The following is a 13006-nucleotide window of genomic DNA, read 5'->3' on the forward strand; positions in this document are numbered from 1 at the left end:
AATATTCAACCGTTTTGTCAAATCTCAATTTTTGTTCACAAATGACAGCTTTTCGCTTGAAAAATGAGTAGATACTTGAAAAACTGATAATACAGGATTTTTTCTGATGCTGTTTATAGCTTTATAACTCCGTAAACATCGAATCTGCGTATGACCTACTCACTTTTGTTTTACACCAGTACGCATAGCAAATTCAGCTCCCCAATCTTTTTCTCTACATTCGAATGGAGAAAAATAGTCCTCCGTGACAGGAAAATCGTGACACCTATTGCAAATCTACGTACACAGAGGATACAAATTTTGCGAAGTTGGGGGTTGCACATTGCATAATAAAAAGGTTTTCCAGTGTCATATAAGCAATAGATTCGTTATTGTATGATTACAACAAAAGACAACTGGAGTTTCCTTATTGAGAGTAAACGTCACATGTAACTTTATTCTAACCATTATAGCATACAAACATTTTTCCTTGTAAAATCATTTCAAACGTATGATGCATTTTTAGAACTTGTTATTTTCTGTCTTAATATCAGTGTAAAGGTGTTTGTCTCAGCCCGACTAGCTCAGTCGGTAGAGTATGAGACTCTTAATCTCAGGGTCGTGGGTTCGAGCCCCACGTCGGGCGGCGTAGTTTAGTTTAGTTTCTGAGTGCTTTGTCAAACAAAATAATTTTTCTTGAACCCCCCGCTAGTACAGCAGTAAGTATACGGATTTACATGGCTAAAATCAACGGTTCGATCAACAGTGGCTCAGCAGATAGCCCGATATGGCTTTCTGTAAGAAAATACACATAGATATTCGAAGCTTTTGGCGTGGCATGGCCAAGCGTGTTAAGGCGTGCGATTCGTAATCCGAGAGTCGCGGGTTCGCATCTCAGTCGCGCCGAACATGTTTGCCCTTTCAGCCGTGGGAGCGTTATAATTTCACGGTCAATCCCACTATTCGTTAGTAAAAGAGAAGCCCAAGAGTTGGGGTGGGTGGTGATGACTAGCTGCCTTCCCTCTAGTCTTACACTTCTAAATTAGGGATGGCTAGCACAAATAGCCCTCGAGTAGCTTTGTGCGAAATTCAAAAAACAAACAAACATTATCTCTCTCTCTTAGTTTTAGTAACTTTTAAGATCCCATTTCTTTTCTCTTTATTTCCTTTTGTTGTAAGTAAAGTTACACTGTTTTTCTCGTATAATACTCAATCGAAAATATTCCCAAAACAACACTTAAAAAATAATTATAAAAAATTAATAAAATGGTGTTTCGTTGTGGTAAAACGACTAAATGTTTTGGTATTTTTATCCGGATATCTGTTTAATTTTTCTAGTTACAATAGGTTTGGTACTATTTTTGTTTAGTCATAGGTATATTGGACGTCACTTGATGTACGAAAGTTTCGATAAAGTATTAGATAATTATTGCATATGTATGTTACATATTTCATTTCATAATCAACAAATGTAAAATCGAATAAAAAATCTGTGACGGTACAAACCTGATGCTTTCTTTCGTGAGCTGTGAATTAACGTTTCGCCTAATTGTGTCTCATCAGCACAGCTGGGCTGGCAGGCCAAAGAAATACTGTTAGGTCTCTCATATCTGTGATTTGTATGTAACATTATGTTCAATTCTTAGATATTATGAGCAACATAAAACGCGAGTAGAGACGGTGATGACTAATTTGTCAGTGTAAGAGTTCAGTATATTAGTAAATTATATTGAACCTGCTATAAAATCTGGTATTAACAATTTTATTGTTCAGTGGGTTAGTTTAGTTTGTATATATTGAATATTATTTTCGATATGCTATGTATTATAATTTGTCTCGGACGAGCCTCCAGTTTATTATGTACTATGACATCTAATAGCCTGAAACAAAGTGTAATATAAATTTAGAAGTTGATTAAATGTAGAGATGTATCAGAGTTATGATATTTTCCAGCAAGATTGATACACAAAATTTTCTTTCTTAATACAACTTATAATAACGGTTACTACAAATAATGATTTACAAACAATATTGAGTCTTCTAACTTCCTTGATGTCGTATCGAGGGTTCACGACGTACGAATTAATTCTGTATTGACACAGGTACAATTCTGTTATCTTCGCTGATCACGCGAGTTTTTCACCGCTAAAATTACATGAATTTCATATAAAAAAAATACTAACGTCTGGAGTTAAGCGATTTGTAATGTTCAAAATCTATAAACATTCCTGGTCAATATCTGAAGTTCCCGATTAATAAGCGTTAATCACAGTTATAGCTTCCGAGGTTCATAGTATATCAGCTGTAATAAAACAATATTGTACACTGTCTCTGGACGCGTCCGTTTATAAACGTTAAGGCAAGGTTCTAGATATTTCAGAATTATGGGTCTAGCACGCTTCCACTGTACCACTCTGTTTCGTATGCAGCCTTACCATCAACATACAACAATAAACAAATTAATAGCACAGACAGGAGAAATAGGTTCAAGTGAAACTTATCCGACAAAATCCCGACAAGGAGAAGCAAAACATTTCAATTGGCCCAACTAGTGCTTTCATAAAACATATATTGTTGATTCTTACACTCGAGAATCTTCTACAAATTTATGGAATAGACGAAAATTTTGCAATACATATTTAATAATATAAGTTAAATGTATTTCTAAACATACATTTAACTTACGTAAAGAAACATAGATATTAAAATAAATATATAATAGTAAATCCGTTACAGACACAAAGAAACAATCCTTATGCTGTTTAGAGTCCCTTGGTGGGTCAGCAGTGAATTTATGGCATTACAACATCTATCCAAATGTTACATAATGGCATATCTAAGTTTTGTTAGTCTCAGCCTAAGCCTGTCAGTGAATATTAATTAAACTAAGTTTCAGTTGAAGAAACAAAACATTTTTATTATCATTATATGCATTGGATTTTGTAGTATTTTCTTTAATAAATTACTGAATAATGCAAAACAACCCAACCAAAAACAGCAAACGTTACATCAGTACCATAGAAACAATTAACAAATGGATACTGTAGTGTAACAATACAAGCGATACAAGAGTAACATGGAAACAGTTAAGAAACTGATACTGTAGTGTAACAATGCACGTTACACCAGTACCATAGCAACAATTAAGAAACAGAAACTGTAGCGTAACAATGCTTTAATGTAAAAATTATTAGGTTTAAAATTTACTATTGAAAACAAAAATGAGGAAAATATCTTACACCACAAAAAACGGCTAATACAATTTTTCGTGGTATGAGTTTTTAATTAAAATTGTAATAAAAATCATGCTGATTTTCACATTTCTTTTAATATCGTTGTGAAAGCAGCGTCATAATTATGTGAATATCTTAAGTAAACATGGATATCAGTAAGGTCATGCTTAAAAGCAGCGTCATAATTATGTGAATATCTTAAGTAAACATGGATATCAGTAAGGTCATGCTTACAAGTTGTGTATAAATACTTATTTTGATTTTTTTTTCTAATATAGATATGGTTTTACCAATGGGATTATGTGTGAAGACTGTATGTAACTGTGTTTTTTTATAATCTAAATATAGGTTTATCAATGAAGTCATGTTTACAGATTGAATATAAATGTCTTTTTTTCTAATACAGGTATGGGTTTATCAAGGAGATCATGTTTAAATACACGGTAGGTACAGTACAATATTGGTGTTTAAACCTCAGTTTAATGTAAGTTTACACGTTACATTTCTGTTGTTTAGAACTGATTAACATGTGAGAATCTGGAGTATGAACACACAAGCATTAATACCAAACACTAAATATTGCATATTCATGTGGTGTGTCATGGCTCCTTATATATATCACCCACAATACTTTATGAATTGACATTTTCAACGTTGTATTTCTAAACAGTAAATATAATTCTACTGTATACACAATGTGTTTATTTCCAATACGACGACTTCCTTATCGTACACTTTGCAGCGTCACGCGACTCGGATCATTCAAGTTATAGAAGATGTGTACAGCTGGCTTCCTCTAGCCACGATAATTGACAATAAAGTGTTTGTAGTCCACGGTGGGGTTACAGAACGAACTGATCTGAAGAAGATATCTAGGATGGACAGGCATCAGGTGAACTCTTTTTCTGTTTACAGTTCGGAATGATTTAACATATTCTATAAAGATGATCCATTATCAGTTACCGTAATCTTTTGTGCGCTAACTGTACAACAGCGTACTTATAAAGATGATCCATTATCAGTTACCGTAATCTTTTGTGCGCTAACTGTACAACAGCGTACTTATAAAGATGATCCATTATCAGTTACCGTAATCTTTTGTGCGCTGACTGTACAACAGCGTACTTATAAAGATGATCCATTATCAGTTACCGTAATCTTTTGTGCGCTGACTGTACAACAGCGTACTTATAGAGATGATCCATTATCAGTTACCGTAATCTTTCGTGCGCTGACTGTACAACAGCGTACTTATAAAGATGATCCATTATCAGTTACCGTAATCTTTCGTGCGCTGACTGTACAACAGCGTACTTATAAAGATGATCCATTATCACAGTGGTTCCCAAACTTTTTCAGCTTGTTACCCAATTTAACATGCCACATTAAGCATGTTACCCCTTTCACAAAATGTTTTCAACATTGATATATATGGCTAAATTAAACTAGAGATATATTGCACTTTATTTATTTACAATTTATTTATATAATTTATTTACACTGAATTACACTTTTAATTATTGTATTTGATCACTGTGCATTTCTAATGAATATTGCCTAAGATGTCAAGAACATCAGTGGGATGGATGGAGTTGCATACTTGAAGCTAGTTTAGGAATTCTTGGCTTTGTGGTTGAAAGTGCCAGCCTGGCATCGTTTGCAACATTCAAGCGAGTCCTCTTTTTTGTTTTCATCCCCAGCACGGTTGAGAACCCCTTCCCGCACAGATACGTTGTTGAGAATGATACCAACAACTTCAAGGCTCTCTTGGACAGAGTTGGCGAGTCAGCTAGTTGTGAAATCCAAAAGGAATCTGCATTTTGGTTTTGGAATTTGACATTCAAGGCTTCATTTGCTCGCATTGTGATCCACTCCTCCTTTGCAGCGAAATCATCATCATGAATGGCCTCATCAGGTACAGAAAAGGGATGAATGATCCACTGAAGACTGGCTGTTTTTAGGTCACTATCTGGAAAGTAGTGCTGCATGCTTGTTTCAAGCCCCTTCAAATGGTCGCTCATCTCTTTGTTGATGGTCTGTAAAAGTGATCCAGTATCATAACTATTCTTCTCAACAAACTGGTCTAGGGTGGGAAACTGAGCGATCACTCCTTTCTCCAAGCGTCGAATCCAGAGTCTCAGTTTTCCCAGAAATGCAGTCACAGTGTGATGGGCATCAATGACAGTCGTGTTTTGGCCCTGAGTTGCAGATTATCACTGTTCAGCTCCGCAAGTATGTCAGCCAAGTAACAAAGTCGAGCAAGCCACTCCTTATCAGTGAACTTGGTAGCAAAAGGAGATTCTTCTTGTTTTAGAAATTCCTGAAGAGCCGTTCGGAGCTCAATGACTCGACGTACAACCTTGCCTCGTGACAACCAGCGAACATCGGTGTGGTAGAGCAGAACTTGATACTGCTCTCTCATTTCCTTGCACAGCTCCCTGAATATGCGCGAATTCACATCCCTGGACTTGATGAAATTGACGATTTTCAACACATCTTCAAACACTAATTTCAGATTACCAGGCAGGCTTTTTGATCCAAGAGAGTACCGATGAATGATGCAATGATCTACAGAAATTTCTGGATTCACAGCTTGTATGAGGCCCCGTAATCCACGATTACGACCCATCATCGACGGTGCTCCATCGACGGAGACCTAGATTAAAAAAGAAAAACTATTATAGATTGCGTCAGTTAGTCATTCTTACTTATCTTTTGCGTGATAATTATATGGTTTTAATTTAATTTAATTTATTTTGGTACTTAAGTATTTCAGCACGACAGGCACGATACTTTTTTGTGAATTATGTATAAAATATTAGCTACACTACAGCTACTTGTACAATAAATAAAACTATATGACTATATGCCATGTAATTCATTGTATTTATACTAATCTAGACTTTATATAAACATCTCTCCCTACCTGTTGAACGCTGTTCCAATCCAATCCATTCGTGGTAAAGAAACTGTTGATGATATTGAAGATATCTTCTCCCTTCGTGGTTGTCAGCAGATCTTCGCATAATAGGAACTCTTCTTTGATCTTGTCCTGGTGGACGTAACGAACGAACCCAAGGAGAACAGCACAACTGGCTACGTCACATGATTCATCAAATTGCAAGGAGAATTTGCTATATGAGCTTTCCTTGATCTCTGTTGTAACTTGGGACAGAATATCTGATGCCATGTCATCGACTAGTCGGCGGATTGTGTTGTTTGATAGAGATATGACACTCGCTTGATCCTCCCACATACCTTGCTTACCATCTCGTATGCACAAGGCATAATCAGATTCTCTGCAATGGTGTGGCATTTTGTTGTTCGGCAACTTTATATGCAACAAAGTAAGATGCTTCGACCGCAGCTTGAAGCTTTTGGGCTTGAATTCCAGATGAACCGAACTGGATATTCTTCAGTGTTACAGCCCGGCGCTGAAAATAAGCCTGATCCTCATTTTGAAGATTTGGATGGCACTTCTGGAGGTGAGCTGAGAGTTTTGATGGCTTGACGCTTTCATTTGTCAACACTTTGTGACATACTATACATTGTGGCCGATCCTCTCCATCAGAAGGTAAATTCACAAAGCCATAGCGAAGAAAGGCGTCAGAGTAGGTGAGCTTTTTAGACATTTTATTGTTTAATCTGCAGAAAAAGATAAACTGCATAAAAAAGTGTGAACAATGTGAACTTATTATTTATTTTTCATGACATTCTAGATAGCATTAAAAGAGCTTATTCAGCATAGGAATGATGTAATAGTAGGTAAATACTAACTGTACTGCACAGGGCAGTACACATACATACCAGGTTTTGTCTACCTCGGCTGATGCTCACATAGAAGCTGACAGTGTGAAATAGAGGCAACCTCAGGCAGTGAGTGACGCGTACTGGACACGTCGATGAGTCATCAGGGTTACTGAGTGACTTGTGTTCTGAAACATACTTGTCAAAATTCTTTTAGGTTACCACACACTTAGATACATATTTTTTCTTTTCTACTACTGTATATTAGTTTTTGATGTTTATTGTTATTTGGTTTAACTTTATTACATACTTAAAATAGGTTTAATTTACAACTTTACATACTAAGACTAAGTTAACATTAATCCTAATACCAGCTACCTCAATGTTTTATTGATTTTCAGAATTTTAACTTTTTTTCTGTCACCCCTCCATTACTCCCGATAAATTGTTAAATTACCCCCAGTTTGGGAACCACTGCATTATCTGTTACCGTAATATTTTGTGCGCTGACTGTACAACAGCGTACTTTTATTTTAGTATTGAGAATGGGAATAAACAATATGAAATGCGGGAAATTTGCATCTTTTTCATATAGTTTGAGTTTAAATATATAACTAGTTAATAGATTCAGTTATTACCTTTCACAGTGCACGTAACGAGGTCATTAGGTACTTTGAGTTTAAATATATAACTAATTAATGGAGTCAGTCATTACCTTTCACAGTGCACGTAACGAAATCATTACGTATTTAATGACAAAAGAAGGGGAACATTACCTACATTCTCCTTTACGTTTGTCGTAATAGTACTTCTTGTTACACATTCGGATAAGAAATATTAGTTTAGATAGAAAAACAGAGCATTGAAAGAAATAGTGTTTAACAGTGAAGTACAGTATTTTAAATAGAAGAAATCCATTGAAAACTAAATTATTTGAACAAATATCTTGTAAGTGCAAACAGAAGAGAAATAAGGTTACTTGGAACAAAATAAGTAGCCCAAGTCTTATCTCTACTGGTTAGAAGGCCCGAGATACGCTAGTGGTTAAGTTCTGTACTCCTAATTATATTTAGTTAAGAGTAGCTACAGGTTGCTGTCGCCTTTGGTCCGTAGCTATGCTTGAATCATGGAATTTCTGATATATTTGAAAAAACATGTCACTTTATTTTAAATGTTAAAGTCCATATAAAAAGTGAACTACTGTAATCACGTTTTATGTTTTAAGCAACGTACGATTATTATAAATATGCATCCCCCAAGGCCATAATTTTAAGTTAAGAGATTCGAGATAGTGTCCGTTTCTCTTAAAAAGTAACAAGGGAGCTTTTAATTTGTTCTATAGAAAAAAGATGTAACTGTAAACGATTAGATAAAAGAAACTAATCAATGTCAGTTTATTCTTCAGCTTATTACTATCCTTCAACCTCCAGTGATCGATGGGAAGATGACCTGTGACCAAGAGGAGTGGGACCAGGTATGCTTACAGATTTGTGAATCAATGTAATGTTGAATCATGCAATACTCTAGTGGTTTCTATGGTATTAAAGTATTTGAATTTATCCATATTACTGTAACAGGTTCCCTTCAATATTTGGAATTGTAACTTTCAAATATATGACTGAAAAACTACAAGTCCACTTGTGTTTTCACCTCTGGAATTTTGTTTGAAGCTACAAAACATCTCATTGTGTTCAAGTAAAAACATTTAAAACATTTCTGACACCACAGATAAGGTTTACTCTTAAACTATCAAGTGGCCAGAGAAGGAAACGTATTCCTACTATTAGATACAAACACCTACCATTGACAGTTCTGGAGGTCACAAAACTGAATTATATAAATTGCTGCTGTCATCTTGTTAGACAAGATTAAAGACAATGCTCGTACTGCTGAATTCTGAGGAGTATTGGTGTGAATACATGTTACAAAAGCTTACCAGTGTTTAAGGAAGATAAATATTTGTTATGAAACTTTACTGAAGTTTTTAATGAAAAGTGTTTTGAGAAATTTAAGATTTGTGGTCAGTTTTATTTTACCTCACTATTATTATATTTTTCTTCTGGAAAGGTTGTTGGAATTTTATGGAGTGATCCGAGACCTCAGCCAGGATGCCACACAAATTCAGTCAGGGGAGGTGGGAGTTTTTTTGGACCAGATGTGACGGAGTCATTCCTGCAGCGCCATCAGTTAGAGAGAATTATACGCTCACATGAATGCAAACCAGATGGTTTTGAATTTACTCATGGTGACAGGGTAGGTCAGTCAGATATATGTGACACTATCTACACTACAGCTCTGAAAAACCTGTATGGAGATGGTGCACATCCAACCACCTGTATGAAAATATGTTCTACTTTATTATAGCAAGAGCATATGATGTCTATCCCATAATAACCACTATTTTCCAAGTATTCTCCCACTTCTGCATTATTTTTTCAAATCTCTAACATATATAATTTAAATATGGTTTCTCTTTCTTGTCAAAGTAACATATACATGCTACTGTTAGCCAATACAATTATGAATATATATGATGTAATACGTAAACACATTTAATATTTATTCTACTCTGTATCTTTAATAGACAAAGCTGTTTAGATGCATTATTAATATTTATTCTACAATATACAAATATTCAAAAATACAGAGACTCCTTCCTAAAAATAAAGAAGTTTGTCACAAGGAGTCACAGTGTATGTTTATTTGGAAAACCAGTCATGTTTAAAATCTTTGCTTAAACATAAACCATGTGACCTTTAAGTTAAATTCACCAAGTCTATTATAGAAGGCTGTACCTATGGTAACTGTATTCACCATGGTTTCTTCATGTTGGTTTGTTACCTTCAATAACAAGTATCATACTTCTCAGTGCCCTGTCTGTCTGAGCACGGCCTAGTCACCACTTCTCTGTTCCCATCTCATGAAAGATTCACACTGCTACACTTTGGAGACATGCAAGCTGTTGACCTTCCTACTGGTCTGTCACACGTAATTATTGAGTAGCTTTCAAACAGCCAACTAACTGCCAAAAAACAAAAGCTTGTGGGAGTACCCCATACTGTTGATTGCACAACCTTGTGGAGAAAATTATATAACGGGTTTGATTAATGATAGCAAAATGTACTCAGAATTGGACACCAACAGCTGAAAGAAAACTGTACAGAACATTATACAGCATGGATTTGGTCAATGGTAGCAAAATGTACTCAGAGTTTGACACCAACAACAAAAACTGTACAGCTTCATCTGTGGCTCTGTAAAACCCAAATTTGGTTACAGTGACCACAAAGCACCCAGACTAAGAATGATAAATCAGTGTACATCCCAGATGGATAGCTCCATCTGTTATAGATCTGGTCTAGTCCTTACAACATAACAGCTGGTCACTACAAAGACTTTATAGGAATTCAAATTCAGCCTATGATGCTACATTTCATCCTACTGGTGATAATACTTTTTAAACAGTATGTATAAATTAATATCAAGAGTTGCTATACATACTGACCAAGCATGCAGAAGTCAACAGTCATTCTTTGGGCCTGCCCAATCTCATCAAACCATTACCCTTAAAACTAGACCTGTAAATCTTTCCTTGCTTCAGTATAGCGATAAGATCAAAAGCAGTTATTACTAAGATGTGATACAAATATTTTGCAGACAACTTTCTTGGTGTTTCTATGACATAATTTACTATAATGTAAAATAAATTTAGATGGATTTAAAATTGTACTATTGTTCTACTAGAAATCAACAAACCCTTGCTGATCTTTAACAAACATAACAAGCAATGTATCACCTCTCTGGTATATGCCAATCTGGCTTGGTACTGGTAACCTTTTGGTTACCAACTACCTAAAAGAATAAAACTCTTGCAAACTGTTTTTTACTTTCATGTAAAAGGTATTCTCTTTGAAGTCCTCAGATCAATATGGAGAGCATTATTCTTAGAATTGCTGGATAATTTCTGTTTCATTGTCAACATTCAGCCATTCTTACTTTGCTGTTTAATTTCCTTCAACACGTTAATTCTAAACACTTGTTTTTTCTTTATTGTACAACCTTCAGTAATCATTTTCCTAAAGTCTACATCGTACACAAACTCCTCTGTTTAATGTGACACAAATATCCTAATAAAATTGAAACATTCATTATTAAGCTGAAGTAATGCTCTCAAGAAGATCCATGGTGGTACCATATTAATATTGTTCATTACATCAGAAAGCCACACACGTACAAAAAGTCTCAGTATAAAATAATAATAACCCTAACACTCAAACCTTTCTTCTTCTGGGGAAAATTGGGAATGGTGCTGGAGTTAAGTGACATCGCAAAGATTACCAGGGCTTCTAGAAAGTGTTTTTGTATATTTTCCAATATATATGTAGCTAATGAAAAGCTATGCACTTTTGTTGACCAACACACCATCTAAGTCTTCTTTGCACAGTGGATGTTTCTTCTCTTTATGTTAATATTTCACGTAGTAAACAACAATAAACTCTAAAGTCTGCCATAACCAAACAGTAAATCACCTAAATCAAAACATTCATAACACTCATTTCTGGCTGTGTTGCACCAGAAATAATACACACAACAGTACATTAAAAAATATACAGAATAACTTTCTGGAAGATCACTTTGTATCTTCATGATATCACTCATTTGGTAACACCATCTTTTGAAAGCAGTTGGGTTATAAGGTTGTTTTATTTTATTGCAACAGTTTTGGGCATTGGCAGATTCAGTTCGAGTATTTAACAAACAAAGTAAGTTGCATCTTCAACATTCAAATTCCACAAGCTACAAAACTTTAGTAATAATTTTCTAATTAAAGTTTTAAAAGAAATTCCAAAACTAGTGATATACCTAACTCACAAATAAAAGTACATAAAAGTCTGAAAACTGCTTCAATACTGAAGAAGTTTAACCTATGGTATTTGTCTTAGTACTTGAATGTTATAAGTTTATTATACAGTGTTACTTTAATATCATAGGTGCTTATTATACAATATTTCTCTTAAAGTTGTTGATTAAGATAATACACCAGAGTTCAATTCATGGTGGTACTTGACTTATTTTGATACATTTCTTCTAGTTTAGGTGTGTAATTCTCAATAGAGTAATTTAATTAACTAAATACTTCATGTTTCAGGTTCTTACAGTTTTCTCAGCTTCTAATTATTATGCTATGGGAACAAATAAGGCAGCGTCGCGTGAAACTTGTAGGAAGGAACCTAGTAACACAGATTGTGATGTCGTCAGCTCAAGTCATACCAGCAATGCCAAAATACAACAAAGGCAAGTTTACATAAAGAAGTACATTAAGTGACAAATTTTCTTTCTAAGTCATATTAATGTATGATTTCAAGGTTTATTAACAATTGCACATTCCTGATGACACACAGCATCTTCATGAAGAATAATAGTATATTTGTTGTACCTGTGGTTAAAAGCTAGATTAAATTACCTTAAATCACAATTTGAAAAACTTCTCAGTAACTTCCATTTGTTGTTTTTTTAAACATATCAGGCAAGGATATGTTGAACAGTCAGCACTAAGGGAACTGAAGCAGCTTATCTGTGCATCTCATCTGTTACTGATGGAGAAGTTTCACATGGAAGACACTGAAAACTTAGGTATTTATAGATCTTGTAGTAAAACCTGAAATGGTTGGAGACTCAAAGTTGAAATTACCCAACTGTAATAATAAGTCATGTGATTAGATCTTACAGTTATATCTAGTGATGTACATTGGAATTTTTCTGCCCTCTAGCTCCAACCTGTGGAACTATGGCATTACAGAGACTTCTGGTTCAAAGAATGTCCCATTTGGCCACAGGTTGGTTTGGTTAACAGTAAAATTACTCAGAGTAGTTGTCTCCACAGGAAAGATATGTGTTGGCCGTTGGTGTGATATCATGAAGGAAGTGGTAGGTCTACAACTACCATGGAGACTGCTCTGTCCTAAGATAGCCAAGTTGGATCCATTATCTGGCAAAGTTTACTATGAGTCAATATTCCTAGTATACTCTTTCAGAACAAGCTTATT

At 34.9% G+C, this 13006-nt stretch overlaps 3 protein-coding genes and 1 non-coding gene across 4 annotated transcripts in view; 2 read left to right on the forward strand and 2 right to left on the reverse strand.

Annotated features, from left to right (window-relative positions):
* The window catches only part of LOC143245655 (serine/threonine-protein phosphatase with EF-hands 1-like), a 56277-nt gene that overhangs the window by 39550 nt on the left and 3721 nt on the right, over positions 1-13006 (forward strand). Inside the window, exons 9-15 of the mRNA XM_076492003.1 lie at positions 3619-3655; positions 3955-4104; positions 8365-8433; positions 9027-9212; positions 12109-12254; positions 12487-12593; positions 12844-12980. Coding sequence (XP_076348118.1) covers positions 3619-3655; positions 3955-4104; positions 8365-8433; positions 9027-9212; positions 12109-12254; positions 12487-12593; positions 12844-12980 — 832 coding nt within the window. The remainder of the gene's footprint in view (positions 1-3618; positions 3656-3954; positions 4105-8364; positions 8434-9026; positions 9213-12108; positions 12255-12486; positions 12594-12843; positions 12981-13006) is intronic.
* Positions 553-625, forward strand: TRNAK-CUU (transfer RNA lysine (anticodon CUU)). Its single transcript has one exon. It is a non-coding gene; the product is annotated as a tRNA-Lys (tRNA).
* On the reverse strand, positions 5371-6458 carry LOC143237000 (zinc finger BED domain-containing protein 5-like). The gene is made up of 2 exons (XM_076475794.1): positions 6139-6458; positions 5371-5868 (listed from the first exon to the last, which is right to left on the reverse strand). Exons 1-2 carry the CDS (start codon positions 6400-6402, stop codon positions 5371-5373), a joined length of 762 nt encoding a protein of 253 aa, XP_076331909.1. The 5' UTR covers positions 6403-6458.
* On the reverse strand, positions 6503-8369 carry LOC143237010 (protein FAM200B-like). The gene is made up of 2 exons (XM_076475804.1): positions 7020-8369; positions 6503-6857 (listed from the first exon to the last, which is right to left on the reverse strand). The coding sequence occupies exon 2, from the start codon at positions 6842-6844 to the stop codon at positions 6503-6505; it is 342 nt and encodes a 113-aa protein (XP_076331919.1). The 5' UTR covers positions 6845-6857; positions 7020-8369.

The sequence above is a fragment of the Tachypleus tridentatus genome, chromosome 2 (assembly GCF_004210375.1).
Source record: "Tachypleus tridentatus isolate NWPU-2018 chromosome 2, ASM421037v1, whole genome shotgun sequence".
Lineage (NCBI taxonomy): Eukaryota > Metazoa > Arthropoda > Merostomata > Xiphosura > Limulidae > Tachypleus > Tachypleus tridentatus.

What these genes read in the sequence shown, in the direction of transcription:
- LOC143237000 (XM_076475794.1), bottom strand. Translation starts at nt 6,402, where the DNA reads ATGGCATCAGATATTCTGTCCCAAGTTACAACAGAGATCAAGGAAAGC. An exon ending in ATTGGAACAGCGTTCAACAG is followed by an intron (nt 5,869 to 6,138) that starts GTAGGGAGAGAT and finishes TTTTTAATCTAG; the next exon opens with GTCTCCGTCGATGGAGCACC.
- LOC143237010 (XM_076475804.1), bottom strand. Translation starts at nt 6,844, where the DNA reads ATGTCTAAAAAGCTCACCTACTCTGACGCCTTTCTTCGCTATGGCTTT.